General features: G+C 38.4%; 1 protein-coding gene across 1 annotated transcript in view; it reads right to left on the reverse strand.

Annotated features, from left to right (window-relative positions):
* EIF2B3 (eukaryotic translation initiation factor 2B, subunit 3 gamma, 58kDa) overlaps positions 1 to 22379 on the reverse strand; it is a 113859-nt gene that overhangs the window by 47879 nt on the left and 43601 nt on the right. Inside the window, exon 5 of the mRNA XM_010847825.1 lies at positions 12314 to 12425. Coding sequence (XP_010846127.1) covers positions 12314 to 12425 — 112 coding nt within the window. The remainder of the gene's footprint in view (positions 1 to 12313; positions 12426 to 22379) is intronic.

The following is a 22379-nucleotide window of genomic DNA, read 5'->3' on the forward strand; positions in this document are numbered from 1 at the left end:
ATCAGTTCCTGACTTAGAATAAAACCTGTGCCCCCTGCTACTGAAGCATGAAGTCTTAACTACTGGACTGCCAGGGAAGTCACAGTAAATAGTTTTTTGTTAATTTTTGTTTTTGAAGGCATAACCCCTGTCTTGCTGTCCACTGAACTCAGGGTAGGCAAAGCATGAGTCGGGAAGCTGGAAGAGAACTCGAGGAGGCGTAGGAACTGCAGACATGTTTATTCTCTCCAGGATGGCACAATAGCAAGACATGCTATATTCTCTCTTGGTGGACCCAGCAGGCAGTCACAAGGGCTTTTCAGGTGGTGCTTATATAGGTCATGATGCACATGTGCAGTGCTACAAATGATCTCAGCTGTTACATAACCATGCAAAGTTATTATTCACAAAATGTGGGGTAAGAGCAAGAGGACATGGGGGTGAGAGGGCCTGACCACCACCATATTGACTAATTTGCTCTTTCTCTATATTCTACCCCTTCAGGGTCTCTCACCTCACAATCCAGGCGCAGTCCATCTTCTGCGATATTTCCTTGGCTTAGTAACACTGACCCTTGAACCCACATTCTGCAACAGCAGTAGACGCTACAACAGCAAATAGTTACATCCCTAATACATAGCAAAACCCAACTCCAGGTATCACCTGGAACTCATGCTGCAGTCCTTGTCCTCATGGGGTTAGAAGAGCCACCCACCACATGTGGAGTGCCTTTATCTTCCATGGCCAAGTCTAGTCCACTGTCTATCCTTGTGAAATTGCAGGGCCCTGAAATTTCAGGGTTTTTATTAAGGGCCCACAAAACCCCACACACGCACCAGGCCCACCCCTTCAAAGAGCAGATTTTTGGAGTTTTCACAGCCCATCCACGTGATTCTGTATGCCTTATAACCTCTGGTGCACACTGTTCTAAATCTGCAAGAGCATCAGAGGTTAGTAGCAATCATGGAACACAGCCTTTATAGTATACCTCCGCACAGGGAGCCATCCAATTTCTAAAGCTAAGGACACAGCCTTTACAGTATTTCAAAGTGGAAAAGGGCATCCGAAGGAACATCCTTGGATGCCATGTAATTTTCTAGCTGAACCACCCATATCTCTTGCTGTCGGTGTTTCCCAAACTTGGTAAACTGCTGTTCCGGTCTCAGTTGCCTCCATAGCTCTAGGAGCAGAGCACTAGGCTGTTCATCATTTTTATTTCTGTCAACTCCTGCTGCCAGCAAATCAGCCCACATTTGCATCTGTGAACCCGGATGGGGCCTTTACCAGTTGGCCCACCCTCTTCAGGGTCTTCACACGTCTAATCCCCTTCGCCTGCCACCATTCCACTACTTCTCCCAAGCCTGCCACTATTGAGGTGGCAGTTAAGGAACCAAAAGGGTGGACAAGATATTGTTGCAAATGGCAACTTGCATGCCGCCTATAAAATGCTTGTCATCTTCTGGAGGCTCCTCTGCCTGCCAGACCAGTACAGAAGCTGATAGGGTGGATGTCCAGCCAATTCCAAGCATGGTGATGGTTTCCCAGTCATCACCCACCACCTTGAAGTCCAGGTCCTCATTGTATTTTCTGAGCTTCACTTGCCATCCTGTGAAGCTGTCTGCAGACTCAGTGGTTTCCTTGGTGCTCCACAGAGGTGGGTTCAGCAGGACCTGATCCAGCTCTAAACTTGCCACTGTGGTTTCACTTTCCCTTTTTCCTTTCTTCTTTCTCTACAGTGGGGTTGCTCCTTGCTCACATTTCTGGACTTCACCCTGGCTGCAGAGTTGGTGCCGTTCCTCTTCTCTTTGGCCTCCTTGGTACCCAAGGCCTAGCGGGACTTCACCTTCTTGGCCCCATCCTTCTGCTGCATGACAAGCCTTACTAACAAGTGGGGGCCTGGACCTGTAGTCCGAAAAAGATACAATTCTGTCTCACTGTCAGACACACTGGGTTCTTTAAGGCCACGAAGTTCTTGCTCTAATTCCAATATATATTGCTCTAGTTCTTCCAAGCATCTCTGCACAGCCTTCAGGGCAGTCAGGAAATCCACCCATGGTGCCAGTGGTAGTCCATGCCACCTTGTCCGGCAAATGGGAACTTATCACCTGCAACACCTTCTCAATGCTATATGGTGATTTGTCCACTGTCTCCCGATCTTCCACTGGGGCCCATGCTGACAGGACCATGGCCACTGGCTTCCTCCATCCATTGGAGCCTCAGGCTCCTCTACCTGCTGTGTATCCTGCCAACTACGCCAACTATCTCACTGTTCACTGAAGCCAGGTTAGGCAAGGTGCCAGCGAGGAAGCTAGAGGAAACTTCGAGGAGCTGTAGGAACTGCAGACATGTTTATTCTCTCTGGGCTGGCGCAGCAGCAGACATGCTATAGTCTCTTGTAGCTGACCCAGCAGACACAGCCTCAAGGGCTTGATAGGTGCATGCAGTGCTACAAAGGATCTCAGCTGTTAGTAACCATGCAAAGTCATTATTTACAAAACATGGGGTGAGAGCAAGAGAACGTGGGGTGAGAGCGCCTGACCACTGCTATCTTGGCTAATTTGCTCTTTCCCTACAAACCCAAGGACAAAGACCAGGAGAGGAAAGTAACTAAATTTTGGAAGCTGTAAAGAAGGATAGTGGTAACAGACTTAGCATACCTAAGAAAGCTGAATTCTAAACCAGCCATAAAGAAAGCTGAGCACCTGATTTGTACTGCAGAAGCCCTGAAAAGATCAGAAATTGGCAGCATAGCTTTTACCCACTAGAAAGTTTAGAGGAGTACTTGAGGAGTTTCAGCTGGTTAGTAGCAGTGGGGATCCTAATGTAGATAAACAGAACGCATTTCAAGACTTTCCACACCATCAGCAAAATAATCAAGAATGTGAACCCATTTCTCATCATCTGTAGTCCCAGAAATAGAGATGTGGCCATGATCCTTGAGGTTTTGACTTAAGTTCCTATCTTTTTCCAAGATGAATGTGTGAATATTTTATTCAATTTTTAAAAGACATCGTTTAGAAGCTTGTTTTAATATTTTCATTATCCTTCCAGTAAAAAACCTCGACTAGTATTCAAAAGAAAACAACTAACATTGGAGAAAAGCCACATGATTTTCTTATTAAATATTTGGCACAAACACGTTTACTTACAAATTATTAAAAACACATGTCTTTCAGAAATAGGAATTTAAGAGCTGGGGAAGGGCCATTAAAGAACAACTGAGCCAATTTCAGCTGGGGAAATTGAGGCTTAGAGAAGCAAAGTGATTTGCTCAAGGTCATACAGCTTTTCTCTCTCAAGATTAAATTCCAAATTCTCTGGACTTGAATTTCTAGTACCATGCTCTTTCTATCAGTAACATTCAACATTCTTTTCCACTACCTATACTGCCTCTCCAAGTCAGTAATACATCAATTTGATAGATGGGAAAGGTGCTTGATGGATGCTGTGCCTTCTCCAAATCCACTGAGGCAGGATGAATTTGGGCCCACTGGAATAAAGTTATCAGTACTACTTGATGACAGAGGGAGAATGTCTCTGTACCTGACCATAGGCTGAGCAGAACTCCTACTTCAAGTGTCTTACACTATCTTATTTTCCAGGACCAAATACGTCCAAGGCCCAATAGAAGAGAACATTATTTGCAGTCAAGCAAATACTTCATCCTCTACTGGACAGTGAGAAAACATGGGATGTACATTCCATCCTCACTGTCCTTTTCTGCTACAACCAGTACATATAAAAGTAAGAAAACTTGAAAACAAGAGGCTTCTGGCTCTGTAACTCCTACCTTTGGAAATTCAGTTTGAAAAGAAAGATAGGAAGCACTGTCTTCTGGTATTCAAAAAATGCTTGAAAATCTGCCCCAGCATTTACTCAAGGCCCTGAGATCAACAGGTATGAAGGAAAAATATACCTCCATCTGCTCTTCATTTTCACCTTACCTCTTGGCTATGTCCATCTTCTTTGCTCCTATCATGCTTAACCTTGCTCTCTTTGGGAGGGAACTCTGAGGCTAAGATATTTACTAACAATTCACCATACAGAATAACAAACTAGTTCCCAAGGAGGTTAAAGAGAAAGCAGGAGACAATCTCCAGCTTCTAGCTGTGATTACAAAAACATAGGACTCTGGCTTCTAAGAATTTTATGAATAAACCTGCCAATCTAATGTAGCATAAACATCAGTGCTTGGTGGATGCATAAATGAGTCAGATCCCTTGTTTCACATAATAATAGATGATCACAAGTAGTCCCTTCTGCATTCCAGAGGACACAATCCCTTTGCTCTTTGGAGTCTTGTGAATTTAGGAATGCAACACTGGATTTCTTTTCAGGTCTTATACCTTAAACCTGTCCTGCACACTGCACACTGTCAGATTACCTTTCCCAAGTCCAGAACTGAAAGCATTCTCTCTCTGCTCAAAATGTTTTTAATAATTCCCCAATATTCAAGCCCCTCTATTTTTGTACCAACTTAATTTCCCAGCCTCAACTCCTGGTGCTCCCCAATAGAGAGCTTCCATTTGGGCCAAACTGTTTCTAAACAAGTCTTGCATACCCTGTCTCCCACACCTTTGCTCAGAACATTCTCCCCACACAGGATTCAGCTTCACATGTACCTTTCTATATCAGACCCAAATCCATTTTTCAAGCTGAAATTAATCTATTTTGCTTTATTGATCACCTCAGCCCCTAGAGTTTGATGCCTCCCTTGAATTTTTAGAACACTGTTGGCCTTATTGTTCAGAATCTGATATTGTTTACTACTGTTTGTTAGGCTTTTATATGCATAACCTTCCCTTCCACCAAGGCTAATGTGAACTCTTTGAGATAGTCTCCTGCCTCCTTAAATACCAAAACAGTGGTTTAACAAGAGGAGGAAACTCAATAAACATTTGCCAGTTGAATATAGTATTCCTGAAAAGTATAAAGCATGAACTAAATGGAAAAGGCCTCTCTCTAACTAGATAAATGATATGGAACAACTTCTTTTTCCCTTGGCTTCCAGTATCATTATCTGAAATATATGGGCCAAATGACCTTCTAGCTGTGATAGCATGATTCTAAAATATCTATAAAAAAGATCATATTGTCAATACAATAAGAGATATCCTTTAATTGCATCTTATGTTCTTGGCTCTTCTAAAATATAAAGAAATCCTCCTCTGTTTCCTAAAATTTTATTTTGATAAATTGTTTAGGAAAAATAATCTGTAAGAACCCTCTTACTTCTTTCCTCAACAGAAAAAATTCCACATCCAGTCTGCCATATCCTGACTGCTGTCAGAAACAAGCTACGTTAAAATGGCTCCATCATAGATACTCTTTATAGACAGGGAGAGGAAAAAAAAAACTCTAATGGGGCTGGTAAACTACAGCCTGCCAGCTGGCTTATCCTGCTTCCTGTTTTCGTAGATAAAGTTTTATTGGAACACAGCCATGCTCATCTGGTACATATCTATGGATGCTTTTGTGCTATAACAGCAGAGCTGAATAAATGCAACAGAGACTAGATGGTCCACAAAGTCTAAGATATTTACTATTTGTCCCTTATAGAAAAAGTTTGCCAATCCTTGTTCTATACCTCAACGTTCATCAGAGTGCCAAGCCCTAGATTATAGACTTTCAATCATAGCTGGTCACTAGGTGATTTCCCACTTATTCATTCAACAAATATTTATTGGAATTTCTTATTTCTAACCAATCCTTGTTCATTTCCTCATCTGTAAAATGGCATATAATAGAATCTACTTCATAGAAGTATTGTAAAAAAAAAAAAAGCTTTAACACAATGCCAGGCACAAAATTTGAAAAACTAGAGCTGCTGTCTTATCGTCTTCCTTGTCATCATCACCATTACCACCACCACCACCATGATGCTTTCCTTATGTTAGAGGAAAAGTAGGCTCTCTCTGATGGCCATGACCACTTAAGGAGAGAACACTAGCATTTCTGAGGGTTTACTTTGTACTTAGGAAAGAGCTATACGTTGATAGCACTCAGACTGCAACCACAAGAATAAAAGAAATGTTCCTCTGATATGAAATGGCAGTTGATCATTTAGGCTTCTGATACCAGAAATAACAAAAACTCAGTATCTTTTCCAGAGTTAATGAGGAAGAAAAAAATGATTTGAATTTATGAACACCGCTCTTGAGAACTTAGAGATTGCTGGCAGCCTCAAACTCCAGCAACATTAAAAGGCAACGTGACATTAAATGAGTCCATGGACGGATTCATATGTGAAATTAAATGAGTCCACTGACTACCTTCCAAATCAACCATCTACCGAATTTGGTTACAAACAAATTTTCTCAGTTTTTGTGAGAACTATGATTTTTTAAAAGTCCAACAGCCTGATATATGTATGTAGTTTTTTCTAATTCAATCCAACAAGTAAATGTTGGACTGAAATGGGTGTCTACTTTTCTCTAACACAGTGTTTGTCACGTCTCTCTAAAATGTATAGTTGTCTGAGGAAATAAGTATGCTTTATGCTCAGATATGCAGATGATACCACCTTTATGGCAGAAAGAGAAGAACTAAAGAGTCTCTTGATGAAAGTGAAAGAGGAGAGTGAAAAAGTTGGCTTAAAGCTCAACATTCAGAAAACTAAGATCATGGCATCCAGTCCCATCATTTCATGGCAAATAGATGGGGAAACAGCAGAAACAGTGGCAGACTTTATTTTCTTGGGCTCCAAAATCACTGCAAATGGTGACTGCAGTCATGAAATTAAAAGACGCCTACTCCTCAGAAGTAGTTATGATCAACCTAGACAGCATATTAAAAAGCAGAGACATTACCTTGCCAACAAAGATCCGTCTAGTCAAGGCTATGGTTTTTCCAGTAGTCATGTATGGATGTGAGAGCTGGACTATAAAGAAAGCTGAGTGCTGAAGAATTAATGCTTTTGAAGTGTGGTGTTGCAGAAGACTCTTGAGAGTCCCTTGGACTGCAAGGAGATCCAACCAGTCCATCCTAAAGGAAATCAGTCCTGAATATTCATTGGAAGGACTGATGTTGAAGCTGAAACTCCAATAATACTTTGGCCACCTGATGCGAAGAACTGACTCATTTGAAAAGACCCTGATGCTGGGAAAGTTTGAAGGTGGGAGGAGAAGGGGACAACAGAGGATGAGATGGTAGGATGGCATCACTGACTCAATGGACATGAGCTTGAGTAAACTCCAGGAGTTGGCGATGGACAGGGAGGCCTGGCGTGCTGCAGTCCATGGGGTCGCAAAGAGTCAGACAAGACTGAGCGACTGAACTGAACTGAACTGATACTCTTTTTGGGATCCTTCATAATTCTGGATAATAAAATCCTAAATGATTCACTGGGGGAGTAAAAGAAGATTTAAAACCAAGTGCTGGATTTCCCTGGGAGTCCAAGTGGTTAAGACTCTTGTGTTTCCAATGCAGGGGGCAGGGATTCAATTCCCAGTCAGGGAACTAAGATCCTGCATGGCGTGCCCCTCCCCCAAATCCTTAAATTATTTTACCAAGAATCCTTTGTATCTCTGAATGCATCTTTTGACCACATGAGATATTAATTATATTGAATTATCTTTCTCTCTTATGTCTACTAGATTCTAATTTCAATTATTCTCATTTTCATCTAAAGTACTGGATATCTTAAATTCTTCCTTTATATATAAAATTTGATTTTCAGTTGTGTCACTTCTGTTCTACGTAATTTTAAAATTAATTAATCCTGTAGTTATTTGGTCCTCAATTTATTTTCTTGGTTCTATAATATTTTCTTTTATCTCATTTTGTTTTCATAACACCATCTCATCACTGAACTCTTATTTATTAAATTCACAGTCCATTGAGTTGTTCTGCAGTTGTAGAATTATATATATATTTTTTGCCTTTTCTTTGTTTAAATATAAATTTATTTAGAATTATATATTTGTAAGGAAATTCTTTGTATTCAGTTCAGTTCAGTTCAGTTGCTCAGTGGTGTCCGACTCTTTGTGACCCCATGAACCGCAGCATGCCAGGCCTCCCTGTCCATCACCGACTCCCGGAATCCATCTAAACCCATGTCCATTGTGTCGGTGATGCCATCCAACATCTCATCCTCTGTCATCCCCTTCTCCTCTTGCCCTCAATCTTTCCCAGCATCAGGATCTTTTCAAATTAGTCAGCTCTCTGCATCAGGTGGCCAAAGTATTGGAGTTTCAGGTTCAACAAGAGTCCTTCCAATGAACACCCAGGACTCATCTCCCTTAGGATGGACTGGTTGGATCTCCTTGCAGATCTTCTGCAACACCACACTTCTTTATAGTCCAACTCTCACATCCATACATGACCATTGGAAAAACCATACCCTTGACTAGACGGACCTTTGTTGGCAAAGTAATGTCTCTGCTTTTTAATATGCTGTCTAGGTTGGTCATAACTTTCCTTCCAAGGAGCAAGCGTCTTTTAATTTCATGGCTGCAGTCACCATCCGCAGTGATTTTGGAGCCCAGAAAAATAAAGTCAGCCACTGTTTCCCCATCTATTTGCCATGAAGTGATGGGACCGGATGCCATGATCTTAGTTTTCTGAATGTTGAGCTTTAAGCCAACTTTTTCACTCTCTTCTTTTACTTTCATCAAGAGGTTCTTTAGTTCTTCTTCACTTTCTGTCACAAGGGTGGTGTCATCTGCATATCTGAGGTTATTCATATTGCTCCTGGCAATCTTGATTCCAGCTTGCGCTTCCTCCAGCCCAGTGTTTCTCATGATGTACTCTGCATATAAGTTAAATAAGCAGGGTGACAATATATAGCCTTGACATACTCCTTTTCCTATTTGGAACCAGTCTATTGTTCATGTCCAATTCTAACTGTTGCTTCCTGACCTGTATACAGATATTCACTGAGTTGTTTTTCTCAGGACAGGTTTTTGCAGTACATTTTTCTTGCTTTAATTTTTGCTGTAAGTTTGCACAGTTGGATCCATTGATTCTTTTAGTCTTATTCAGCTTTTTTTTTTTTTTTTTAAATAGTTTTATTCATTTTTAGCTATGCTGGGTCTTCCTTGCTGCACAGGCTTTTCTCTAGTTGCAGTGCATGAGTTTCTCGTTGTGGTCACTTCTCTTGTTGCAGAGCCTGGGCTCTAGAGTGCACAGGCTTCAGTAGTTGTGGCTAGTGGGCTCAGCATTTGCAGCTATCAGGCTCTAGAGAACAGGCTCAGTTGTGGGGTGCATGACTTAGTTGCTCCGCAGCATGTGGGATCTTCCCGGATCAGGGATGGAACCCATGTTTTCTGCACTGGTAGGCAGATTCTTTACCACTGAGCGACCAGGGAAGCCCATGCTTGTTTTATTTAGTGTGATATATTATAGGTGAATTCTTTTTTTTTAATGTTTATATTTATTTATTTGGCTGCACTGGGTTTTAGTTGTAACATGTGGGATCTTTTAGTTAGAGTATGTGAGGTCTTAATTGTGGCACGGGGGATCTAGTTTCCTGACCAGGGACTGAATCTGGGCCCCCAGCATTGGGAATGTAGAGTCTTAGCCACTGGACCACCAGGAAGTCCCATAGATGAATTCTTATCTTTCATCCTTTCATATTTGAGAGTGGCTATCATGTGAGTCTTGGTTATTTTGTATTCTGTGTACTTTTCTAAAGCTTCAGGGAATGATGTGCATGGGAGAGATGGAAAGGGTATAAGGAACTCACCAAGGTACGGTAGAGTCTTTGTTCGATTATTTCTCTTTCCCAAGATTCTGTTAAACATTCTTGTTTCATTCTATATACCTAAGGAGTTACCCCATTCCTATGGAAGTCTCTAGCTTCACCTTATTTCACCTGTTCATTGTTTAAGGTCAGATCTTTTATTTCTGTTAGAGTCAACCTCAGGGAAAATTGTTCATTTTCCCTGGTGCATCACTTACTCCTCAGCAGTGTTTCCACTGCTTCTCAGTCAGAAGATAAGTGTACAGATAGGTACTCAGTTTGCTTCTTTTCAGATCTGGAGCTATTAGTGAGAATTTGCAGGATCTCATTAACACATCAGTATGGCTTCTGGAGAATGCTGATAGGGTGGAGCTGAGAGCCCACTGCTATTCCTTTCTGTTCCTCATTGGAATCTTGCTTCTTTCCTTGGTCACCAATTTTTGAGCTTTATTGTGTTTAATTATCCTACTGTGTTTGCTACTGTTGAAACTCTGCCAGTTTTTAAATTTTTTAATTTATTTACTTAATGGTTGTGCTGGGTCTTCATTGCGACGAGCAGGGGCTACTCTTTGTTGTAGTGCCTAGGCTTCTCAATGTAATGGCTTCTCTTGTGGTGCACAGGCTCTAGACACACAGGCTTCAGTAATTGCAGTACTCGGTCTCAGCAGTTGTGGTGCACGGGCTTAGTTCCTTCATGGCATGTATAATCTTCTTGGACCAGGGATCGAACCTGTGTCCCCTGCATTGGCAGGTGGATTCTTATCCACTGTACCACCAGGGAAGACCCTCTGCCGGTTTTTAAATTATTTCTCACACTTGATTAGAAACTAGTAGTAGGAAGTTCTGTGGTATAATCTGAAGTAGCCACTTTAATCCACAAGTGTTTTTCTTAAGAGCTGTTTATTTATAGGTGATGTTTACTATGTTTTGGTCACCTACTATGGAACAGGCATTATGCTAACTGTTTTACATACATTTATTGGAAGGACTGATGCTGAAGCTGAAGCTCCAATACTCTGGCCATCTGATGTGAAGAGCTGACTCATTGGAAAAGACCCTGATGCTGGGAAAGACTGAAGGCAGGAGAAGGGGATGACAGAGGATGAGATGGTTGGATGGCACCACTGATTCAATGGACGTGAGTTTGAGCAAACTCCAGGAGATGGTGAAGGACAGGGAATCCTGGTGTGCTGCAGTTCACGGGGTCACAAAGAGTTGGACACGACTGAACGACTGAACAACAAATTTCCCACAGCAGCCCTATTATTATTAAACTCATTTTTACAGATGAGACAACCAAAGCTCTAATATAGAACTCTTATCCACAGGAGTAACTGGGCCAATTGAAACTAGAGTTTAACTTCATTTTCATTAAAATATATACTCTAAAATATGTCTTCTACCTCTACTGTGCTGGAGAGCAAAACAAACAGGAAAAAACACACCAACCAGTGGAAAAAACATACCAACCAGTAAGACATTTTTCTTTCCCAATTTTCCCTCTCACATTCATTTCATCCAGGCTCCAAACATTTATTAAGCATTACTATGCAGTGGCATCAGGCAGTGACGCCCACTGAGGATAGTGGGTTCTGAAGTCCAAGCTGAGGAAGTAGTCAATAAAATGCTGATTAAAGAAAATGTGACTATGTTGCCTATGTGTAGCCATTGGGATGACTACTATGAAAAACAAAACAAAACAGAAAATAATGCATGTTAATGAGAATATAGAGCAATTAGAACCCTTGTGCATGGTTGGTGGGATTGTAAAATGGAAAACAGTATGGACACTCCTCAAAAAATAAAAAACAGGAACTATCAAATAATCCAGCAATCTCACCTCTGGTATATATCCAGAAGAATTCAAAGCAGGATCTCAAAGGGATATTTGTACATCCATGTTCACTGCAGCATTATTCACAAAAGCCAAGAGGTGGAAGCAACCCAACTGTCCACTGATTGATTAACAGAGAAAATGTGATGTATATACACAATAGAATTTATGAAGCCTTGAAAAGGAAAAAAAATTCTGACACATGCTACAATGTGAATAAACCTAGAGGACATTATACTAATTAAGTGAAAGAAGCCAGTGACAAATACAAATAGTATATGATTCCACTTATAAATGGTACTTAAAGTAGTCCAATTCAGAAAAACAGAAAGTCAAATGGTGGTTACCGGGGACTGGGGAGAGGAGATAAAGGAGAGTTGTGAGTTTCAGGTTTGCAAGATGAAAACGTTTCAGAAATCTGCTTCACAACAATGTCAATGCATGTAATGCTACTGAACTGTACCCTTAAATATGGTTAAAGTGATGAATTTTATATTGTGTGTTTACCATAGTTAAAAAAAAAACCAGGAAGTTCTATAACACTGTCAGAAAGATAGCTCTGTTTCCTGTTCTCTCCACAGCCACTTGCTCTGCTCTGAAGCAGGATTTGATTCTACCTTGGCCAGAAAAGACAGGGAAAAGCTAAGCTTGTGTGGTGAAGAAAAGCCTCTATCCTACCTCATGGGAAAACATTCACATACTTTTGTCAGTTTCACACAGATTAATCTAGTTTTCATTTTGTCTTTCCCATCCACTGGGTGGTTTTATTTTGTTTTAAGACAAGGAGAACTGCCAAAAAGAAAAACCCCAGGGCTTACTTCTGTAGGATGGATCCCTTAATGATCAGCTCCTCATCCAAGTCTGCTTCATTAGCCATGAAGAGCAGCCTCTTGCCTGTGCTGTCCACTCCAACGAAGTCACGCTGCTCCACTGAATCACACACAAAAAGGAAAATCAAACAAAGCCATTGGCCATGCCTGTGTGACTAAGTCAGGGGACAGGGCACCTGCTCACAATGCTTTTGGAACCAAATACAGGAGTGAGTATTATTTAACACATACTCATCACAGTGTTTAAAACATGGGCAGTCACAATTTTTTTGTATTGCTCTAGAGGATATAATTAGGTTAGCTGGTAAACTTGAATAAAGTCTGCAGACTAAAGTATTATGCCAATGTAATTTCCTGTCTTAGGAGATTGTCCTTTTTGGGTGAGGAGTATGGGGGAAAGACACACATTGATGTGCTAAAGGCAAAGGGAATCATATCTGTAATTTATTCTCATAAATAATTCAGAAAAATAATGATTATATAATATATTGTTTATCACCAGGTATATTGAATACATAAGAGGGAAAGAGGGAGAATACTAGAGCAAATGGTAATTGGGGAATCTGGGTAAAGGATATATGCAATCTCTGTACTACCCCTATAACCCATAAATGTGAAATTATATATAAAAAATGAAAAGTTAATGAGATGATGGATATTTTAATTAGTTTGTGGTAATCATTTTATAATGTTTACATATATCAAAACATTATGCTGTTTATCTTAAATATATAATTTTTATTTGTTAAAAATAATAAGTAAATATAAAATATGAAAAGTTAAAGAAAAAGAGGGGCAATCAAGATACTGCTTAGCCAAATTAAGTGGATGAATCTCAAGTTTACTGCATGGAACAGAAGGAAAGTACAACTGCTTCTCTGCAAATAATAACCTAGGTCTGCTCACTGTGTAAATAAATGGGAATAGTGTTTAAGGACATCCACATTTAGCCAACAGTAACTATATGTGTATTATGTACTAGATTCTATGCTGTGGATGGGAGCAATGAAAGAAAATAAGGCACATATTTACTAGATGAGGAGAGTTCTCTGGCAGACGGTGATCTTATAGGCTGCCATATTATTGCTGTCTTCTGTGTCATATTTCTTTCCCCCAACAAGATTACAAATTCTAAAAAGGCAGATTTATGATTCCTTTAGATCTTCCACAACATCTAGTACAATGTTGAACACTTAATAAAATCTGCCAGTAACATCCGTACAGTATCTGTTTATAGCTTACAAAAGCATTTTCACATAAAGACAGCATAGTGTAATGATTAAGAAGAGAGCTTCTGAAGTTAGACTACTTGGGTATGAATTCCACATACTAGCTGTACATCTTTGAGCAAAATACTAAACTTCTATTCCTCAATTTCATCTGTAAGAAGGAAATATTAGTGCCGACACCTACCTCACAGGATTGTTAGGAGAACTAAATGAATTAATAGTTATCTGTAAAACTGTATTTAGTGCTTTTAACCAGAACATCAAATAAAATGTTTAAGTTTAAAAAATTAAACAAAAAACACACTCTCATTTGATCTTTACAACAATCAAAGCAATGATTTAATACCTCTTTGAAAGAGAAAAACTAAAAGTTGAGTTCTAGGAAAAATGGCCATCTCTAAAGATGAACCTGTCTACCTCCTATTGACAGACAATGGCCACTATATAACCTAATATGCTTCCCCGTTGGCTGCAGCTGCCTATACCTAAAACCAAATGTTTCACTCAAGTGTACAATGTGTTTAGTTCAGGTTCTTGAAAGCATTCATTCTTTCAAATGTTTTTGGTTAGCTCACATGCAGTGTTTTAATCTGAATAGGGAGAAACTGTCATAAAAAATTACACTTTTCTTTTTGTTACCAAGTGAACTCCAAAGAAGGAAGGATAAATAATGCCAATATGCTGCTATCAAAAGTCTACAAGCAGTAAATGCTAGAAAGGGTGTGGAGAAAAGGGAACCCTCTTACACTGTTGGTGGGAATGCAAATCTAGTAGAGCCACTGTGGAGAACAGCGTGGAGGTTCCTTAAAAAACTGGAAATAGAACTGCCACCCAGAAATCCCACTCCTGGAAATACACACCGACAAAACCAGAACTGAAAGAGACATGTGTACCCCAACATTCATCACAGCACTGTTTATGATAGCTAGGACATCCTAGATGCAACCTAGATGTCCACTGGCAGATGAATGGATAAGAAAGCTGTGGTACCTATACACAATGGAGTATTACTCAGCTATTAAAAAGAATACATTTGAGTCAGTTCTAATGAGGTAGATGAAACTGGAGCCTATTACACAGAGTGAAGTAAGTCAGAAAGAAAAATACCAATACAGTATATTAACACATATATATGGAATTTAGAAAGATGGTAATGATGACCCTATATGCAAGACAACAAAAGAGACACAAATATAAAGAACAGACTTTTGGACTCTGTGGGAGAAGGCAAGGTTGGGATGATTTTAGAGAATAGCACTGAAACATGTACATTATCATATCTGAAATAGATGACCAGTCCAAGTACAATGCATGAAACAGGGTACTCAAAGCCGGTGTACTGGGACAACCCAGAGAGATGGGATGGGGAGGAAGGTGGGGGGTGGGGTTTGGGATACGTGGACACGTACACCTGTGGCTGATTCATGTCAATGTATGGCAAAAACCACCACAATATGGTAAAGTAATTAGCCTCCAATTAAAATAAATAAACTAATTTTAAAAATTAAAAAAAAAAGAATGCCAATATGAAATTTACAGAGAATTTCAACTGAAGCTATATTTTACAGAGAATTTCAAATGCCTCAAAGCAACTGTGACATATATCAATTCATCCATTACATGGAAACTTGAGAATATAACAAAGTCTGCAAAGGTCTGATTACAAGCCAACATTTTAAAAAGAAATAACACAGAGATGTTATTTTTGGATATATTTGGAGTGCTTACCCTATCCAACTCCTCTGGCCCACAGAAACCTTGAATTACTCAATGTCCTGGGAGCAATAATTTCCAACAAATCAATTTTTCAGCTATGTTGCACTTCAGTCACATTTCCCTCACTCTTAGGCCCCCCTCCTTCTATTGGCTTCTTTGTAGCTACCATAGTAACTAGGACCTCAGAATATGATACAAATTATAGAAACTTGGACAGGTTTCTTTCTGTTCTGCATTAACAAAGTGAATTCCACCTGGGAAGCAGAGCAAGAACATCCTAAGATTGTCCATCCTAAGAGAAAGTTTACACAAATAAGGTTAAGAAGGCAGGTAAAACTACGAACTCCCATCTTAAAAAATTGTCATAACCATATCCATATATTTTTCCAGTTGTTTTTTCCTTCTGTTTCCTCTTTAGTCATTTACTTATCCATTCATTCATTCAACTAAGAAATATATTTGTGCACCACCCTGTGACAGGTCATATGTTTGGGGTGGGGAATTTCATCTCATTTTATGAGGCCAGTATGATTCTGATGCTAAAACCAGACAAAGATATGAGAAAGGAAGATTACAGGCAAATTCACTCATTATATAAATATATGAATCCTGAATAAAATATTAGCAAATAAAAAGTAACAGTGTATATTGTAGATTTAAAAGGGTTACAGATTTGTTGTAGCTCTTCCCATCAAGAAATAGAGCCTAGAATGTAAAATGGTAGCCACTGTGGAAAACAGCATGGTGGTTCCTTAAAAAATTAAAAATAGAATTACAATATGATCTAGCAATTCCACTTCTGGGTATATACCCGAAGGAATGAAAGTAAGGTCTTAAAGAGATATTTGTATACCCATGTTCATAGCAGCATTACTCAAAATAGTTAAAATGTAGAAGCAACCCAAATGTCCATCTGTGAACTAAGCAGATAAGCAAAATGCGGTATATACACATAAGAGAATATTATTCAGCTTAAAAAGGAAGGAAATCCTAAAATATGTTACCACATAGATATACTTTGAGGACACTGTACTAAGTCAAAAAAAGACAGTGACAAAAAGACAAATACTATATAAGTCTATTTATATATGGTACTTAAATTAAGGTAGCCAAAATCATACAGACAGAAAGCAGATGGCATTTGCCATGGGCTAGGAGGAGGGAGAAAATGGGGATTTATATTTAACGGCTATGAAGTTTCAGTTTTATAAGATGAGAAGAATTATGGAGAAGGGTAGAGGCGATGCTGCTCCACATTATAAATGTATTTAATGCCACTAAACTACATTTTATGTTACATGTTTTTTACCAAAGCAAAAAAGTATGAGGAAAAAAGAGTGCTGACCAGAAGGGAAAAAAAAATTAATAAGGTTAGCTCCCCATCCTTTATATCTAGGTTGGTCTAGTGACTAACTTTGACTAACAAGAGTTTGGAGAAAGTAACACAATGTAAGTTCTGATTTTTGGCCTCAAGAGATTGTGTAGCTTCTGTTATTTTCTTAGAACCTGCTGCTGCTGCCATGTGAGCAAGCCTGGGCTAGCCTCCTGTGTAAGAGACTAAATGAAAAAAGAAAGGGACTTCCCTGGTGGTCCAGTGGCTAAGACTTCACACTTCCAATGCAGGGGGGCCTGGGTTCAATCCTGGTCAGAAAATTAAATCCCATATGCTGCAACTATGAGTTCACATGCCACAACTAAGACTTGACACAACTAGATAAATAAATAATTTTTTTTTTTTTTTTAAAGAAAGAAACGTGGCTGTCCCAGCTAAAGCCCTAGACATATTAGTGGGTTCAGCTTTGGCAGGCAGGCTCAAAGAATTATAACAGCTTCCTAGCATTCATACCCTTCTGTATCCTCTCCCATTGAATATGGGCTGGCCTAGCTACTTGCTTCTATCCAGCAAGGGGAAAAAGTAATGAGATATTATATTTGTGATTAGGTTACATAAATTCATAACTTATGCTTTGCTAGAAGATTCTCACCTTGGAGAAAAGGTCCATTTAACAAATGGAGCAAGGAAGAAGGGACATCTACATGGGAAAAAAAAAAAGCCAACCTCATACCATATACAAAAGACAAATCTGTTTGGATCAAGGAATTACGTGTCAAGCATAAAACTTAAAAATTCTTAATAGAAAATCTAAGTTAACACTGTTCAGAACTTGCAGTACGGAGTTCTTCAGCAAGACATAAAAAAGAGTGAAAATTTGCCATTTGTAACAACATGTAGGGACCTGGAGGGTATTATGCTTACTTAATGAAATAAGTCAGATGAGAAAGACACACACAGTATGTTATCACTTATATGTGAAATTTTAAAAATAAAGAGAAACAGACTCACAGATATAGACAACACTAGTGGTTACCAGTGGGGAGAATGAAGATGGAGGCATAAGAGAGGTAGGGTATTAACAGGTACAAACAACCATGTATAAAATAAATAAGCTAAAAAAAATAGATTGTACAGCACAGGGAATGTAGTCAGTATTTTATAATAACTATAAATGGAATATAATCTTTAGAAACTGAATCACTATGATGTACACCTGAAACTTAGATAATATACTTTAATAAAAAAAAAAAAAAAACAGGCAAACAAAACAGAGAATTGGAGTTTAAGAGGACATTAAACATGTATGAATAAAAGTTCACTTAATTTTTTTTAAAAAAAGGAGATTAATTTGAGAAAAAAATGTCAGAACTGAGGACTTGAATTTTCAGACTGAAAAAGCCCAAGAGATCATCCAACACAAGAGATGTCATTCAACACAAGAGATGATGATTAAACACTAAGGCATATCAATGTGAAATTTTAGAAGTTTGGAAATAATAAGACTCTATAAGTTTCTAGAAAGGGAAAAAAAAGTTTCATACAAAGACTCAAGAATCACTATGCCATTGGACTTCACAGAAAAGCTAGAATATAGTGAAATAATACCTTCAAAATTTTGAGGGGTCAGGATTTCCATGAGAATTTTATATCCAGCCAAAATATCCAATAAGTATTAGAGCAGAATAAAGATGTACAAAAGCTCACAAAATTTATTTTTCACAAACCCCATCTTAGGAGGCTACCAGAGGATATATTTTTATACACACACACACAAAGGTACATTAGCTAAGAAAGAGGAAAATATGAGGCTCAAGATATGAGAATGAAGGGTGAACCTAAAAAGACAGTTCTATAGCAGAGCAACTAATCCAGAATCTAGGAGAGAGATCTTCAAGAATTTGAAATTCTGGGAATACTTAGACTGTTGGAAAGTAATTAGAGGAGGAAATTCACACAACTGGGATTAAGGCTGAATTGGTAATAAATACATAGAAAATTAGGCAAATGAAAAAAACAGGACAAATTATAGGAAAATAAAGAGAAAAATAACAACATACTACAAGGTTCTGCTGTGAATATCATTTGTAAGTTCATAGTAATGTAAACATATATTCAGTTAATCAACACTACAATATAAGCCACTATATTAGGAAGCTGAGGAGACTGGAAATTTGCACGCCTTGTGTGTAGGGGGAGAGGGTGTGGTAAAACAGAACTAAATCTTTAAGTTTCACAGTAGAAAGTAAGTAGATAATTCCTAAAACTAAAAACATCAAGACACAGCAAACAAAAGCATGTCATTTGAGATGTGGGATTAAATGTGAAAAAAAATTGGCTAAAAATGTTAAGTGGCTGCCTCCTAGTATGGTGAGGATAAACAGGATGGGGGTTGCTACTTATTATAATATACCATGAATAATTACAGTACTTTTTAAATTATGGGCATATAAAACACTGATAAAAAATTAAAATTAAATAAAAAAAAAAAGAAAGAAATGAACTAGAAAGTCCAGGCTGTGGAGTTAGAAGCCATGAGTTCAAATTCTGATTCTATCACTTAGCACTGATGTGACTTTTGAACAACTATCCACAAAGTGTTATTAGGCCATAGATGGATTATACAAGTTGGGAAAGTAACAAAACTACCTAGCCCCATTAATTTTATCTTGTGAACAAATCTTGATTATTTATGTTTCTCATATAGGGCTTAGTATAGATTTCATATATAATATGTCCTAAATTCAATGACTACATCAACATTTAATGTATTTGTTAGTCAGGGATCTGATTTCATACCAGCTACCCCTTCTGTACCTAAGTAAATCACTCGCCTCCTCCTTTTCAAATATTATGCCTTGAAACACATTTCCCTGTAACTGAAACATTAAATTGCCCCCTGTATTTTGTACATGTTCCTGCTATTGTACCTGTCACACCATGACATACAATTTCTACTATATTTGAACTTATTTCTCTACACTGATTCCTTAATCACAAGAATTTCAGTTTTGAGTATACAGGGGTTTCAATCACTTCTGTTGGACATGATTAGGGGGAAAAAAGGGTTGGGGCAGAAAGAATGAGATTGAGAAGAGAAAAAAAGATAAATCAGACGCCTAAACAGGAGTAGAAGTTTGCTTGTTGAAGTAGAGCTTTGAGAGAAATAAAGGAAGCTGAAGCAAAAGAAATACAGACTCAGAACTGCCTGCCAACATGTATTAATATAGAGGGAGCTAAGCTGACTGAGAGGTGACAACCAAGTGACAGCTTTCATTTGTGAGATTCTGAAGCACCCTGATATATATTGATCTTGTTTGGACCCAGGTAAAGAACCTGCCTGCCAATGCAGGAGACATAAAAGACAAGGGTTCAATCCCTGGGTCAGAAAGATCCCCTGGAGAAAGGCATGGCAACCCATTCCAGTATTCTTGCCTGGAAAATCCCTTGGACAGAGGATCCTGGCAGGCTACAGTCCATGGGGTTGCAAACATCTGAATACGACTGAAATGACTTAACACAGTCTGGACCAAAGCTATCCATTATTCTGAGAACTAGGAAAGAGTTTGAGAAATACTACAGTGAACTGGGTAAGTTAAATAACAGTTTCCTACAACATTTTCCATTTCAAACATTCCAAGAGACACAGGAACTGTAGAGATAATAGTCAATAATTTGTATCATAAAACCATAATTTTAATAGCATTAAACAGTTGAACAGAGGAATGCCCAGGAAAAAAAGCCTCTTAGTAAACATGTTATCTGTGATGAAGCAAAATAAATACAATATGTTTTCACTGAAATTGAGAGAGAAGGAAACCTTGAATTTTCTAAGCAAGGATGGTGAATGGAAATCTTTATACAACTGGTTGGTTGAATTCATATTGTGAAACCCGGATATAGATGACCAACTATGCTGTTTCAAGAAGTAGATTGCCTGATTTATAGACATCTCATTTAATTCTCACACAAAAATCCTCAAAGGATTCAGTCTCACTTTATAGATAATGAAAATGAAGTTCAGGTTAGTTAGATAATTTGTCCAAGACTGCACAGTTTTTGAGCACTGAAGCCCACTCAGTCTGAATTCCAGAACCTGTGCATTTAACAACCAAACTACAGCAGCAGCTGTTTAATTTAAAAATCTTGGAAACATTTCTAAACACAAATTAATAGGCAATGGGAATTCCCTGGTGATCAAGTATTTAGGACTCTACGCTTCTTCTGCAGGGGCTTAGGTTCGATCCCTGGTCAGGGAACTACGATTAAATTAAAAAAAAAAAAAAAAGGCAATGTAGTGTCAGTATATTGTATATTGCTGAAACTCAGACTCTTATAATACGCATTCATGAACCCAACTACAGCTTAGACTCAAATTTTTAGGACTTAAACATCTAGGGCTTGAATATACTTCCTCTTACCTTGAGGGCAATAGAGATATCTTTATAGGCAGGCCCCTCAACCATTCAGTAGTATCTACTGACTGGTCACCATGGGCCATAACTCAGCCAGATGTGGGGATAAACCAAACAAAACAGACATGACTCCTATTCTCATGGAGCTTATAGTTCAATAGAGGAGAGAGTAAGTACAAGAGTAGGGCTGCCATATGTAGGCAAATAGGGGTTGAATTAGAGGGTCAAGGAAGGCCTCTCTTAGCAGATAACTTGAAGTTAAGTTGGATTTAGAGTGCATGTGTTTCAGGTAAGGGGAGAGTATTTCTGGCAGAGAACATCACATGTAAAGGCTTGCAGTATGAATAATAAGCTCCAAAAATCCAAACATAAATTAATTTGATCCTGCCCTCCTCAGTATCTTTAGTTCCTAAAAATCTGAGAAGGAAGTGGCAACAGGAAGAAAGATGGCTCCTGAAACATCTAGCCATTAGCCATTCTCCCATAAGCCAGTAAGAACACTGTTTGGGAAACTTGGATCTAACGGATCCAGACTATTAAACAATATCTGAGAAAGAGAGGACCACTGGCTGTTCTGGCACATAAGAGCAGTCAAGAGGCAGACCAAACATACAATCTGAGAAATTTATGATTCTTAAAAAAAAATGCTTATCATTGAAATGCATAGCATTCCATGGTAAGAATTTAAAACTTAGTCCTCAAATACAACAAAATATAGATACTGAGGAGTTCAAAATTTCATGTAAAGAATGAAAAAATCTAAAATACAAATCTGATTATGACATTCTCTTATTTAAAATTCCTCAAGTACATCCCTACTGTTTCAGGGATAAAGTTCAAACTCATTAGTCTAATCCCTGTATTCTCTCCAGTACCATTTCCAGCTTCCCTGCCCTCCGTACTCAGAATCTAACCATATAGCAAGTTACCAGTGAACATCATACTTTTTCAAAAACAGAAGAGCCACCTTAAAGAAAACTTCCAATAACCATGTTGTTACGATTTAAGCATCAATTTTTAAATGGACAAATAGTTAATTTAAAATAAAATTATGAAAAGCTACTCATCTATAATGATAATTAAGACATAAAAGCTAATATACAATGTACAAAAAAGTTATAATACCAAGAAGAGTAACTATAGTAAGGTATTTGATTTTTTTACATTGTTATAAGCAGATTTTTTTAGATTGTTATAATAAGATTTTAAAAAAAGAAAACAATAATATTTGTAAAATATACATATGTTGATAAAGTCTGACAATACACTTGCTTCTATCTAGTAGGTAGAAAAGGATGAATACAAGGAATTGTAAGCAAACCAGAGCTCACAAAAGTAGAAATTACGTCAAGAACCAAAGG

The sequence above is a fragment of the Bison bison genome, unplaced genomic scaffold, assembly GCF_000754665.1.
Source record: "Bison bison bison isolate TAMUID 2011002044 unplaced genomic scaffold, Bison_UMD1.0 scf7180017864256, whole genome shotgun sequence".
Lineage (NCBI taxonomy): Eukaryota > Metazoa > Chordata > Mammalia > Artiodactyla > Bovidae > Bison > Bison bison.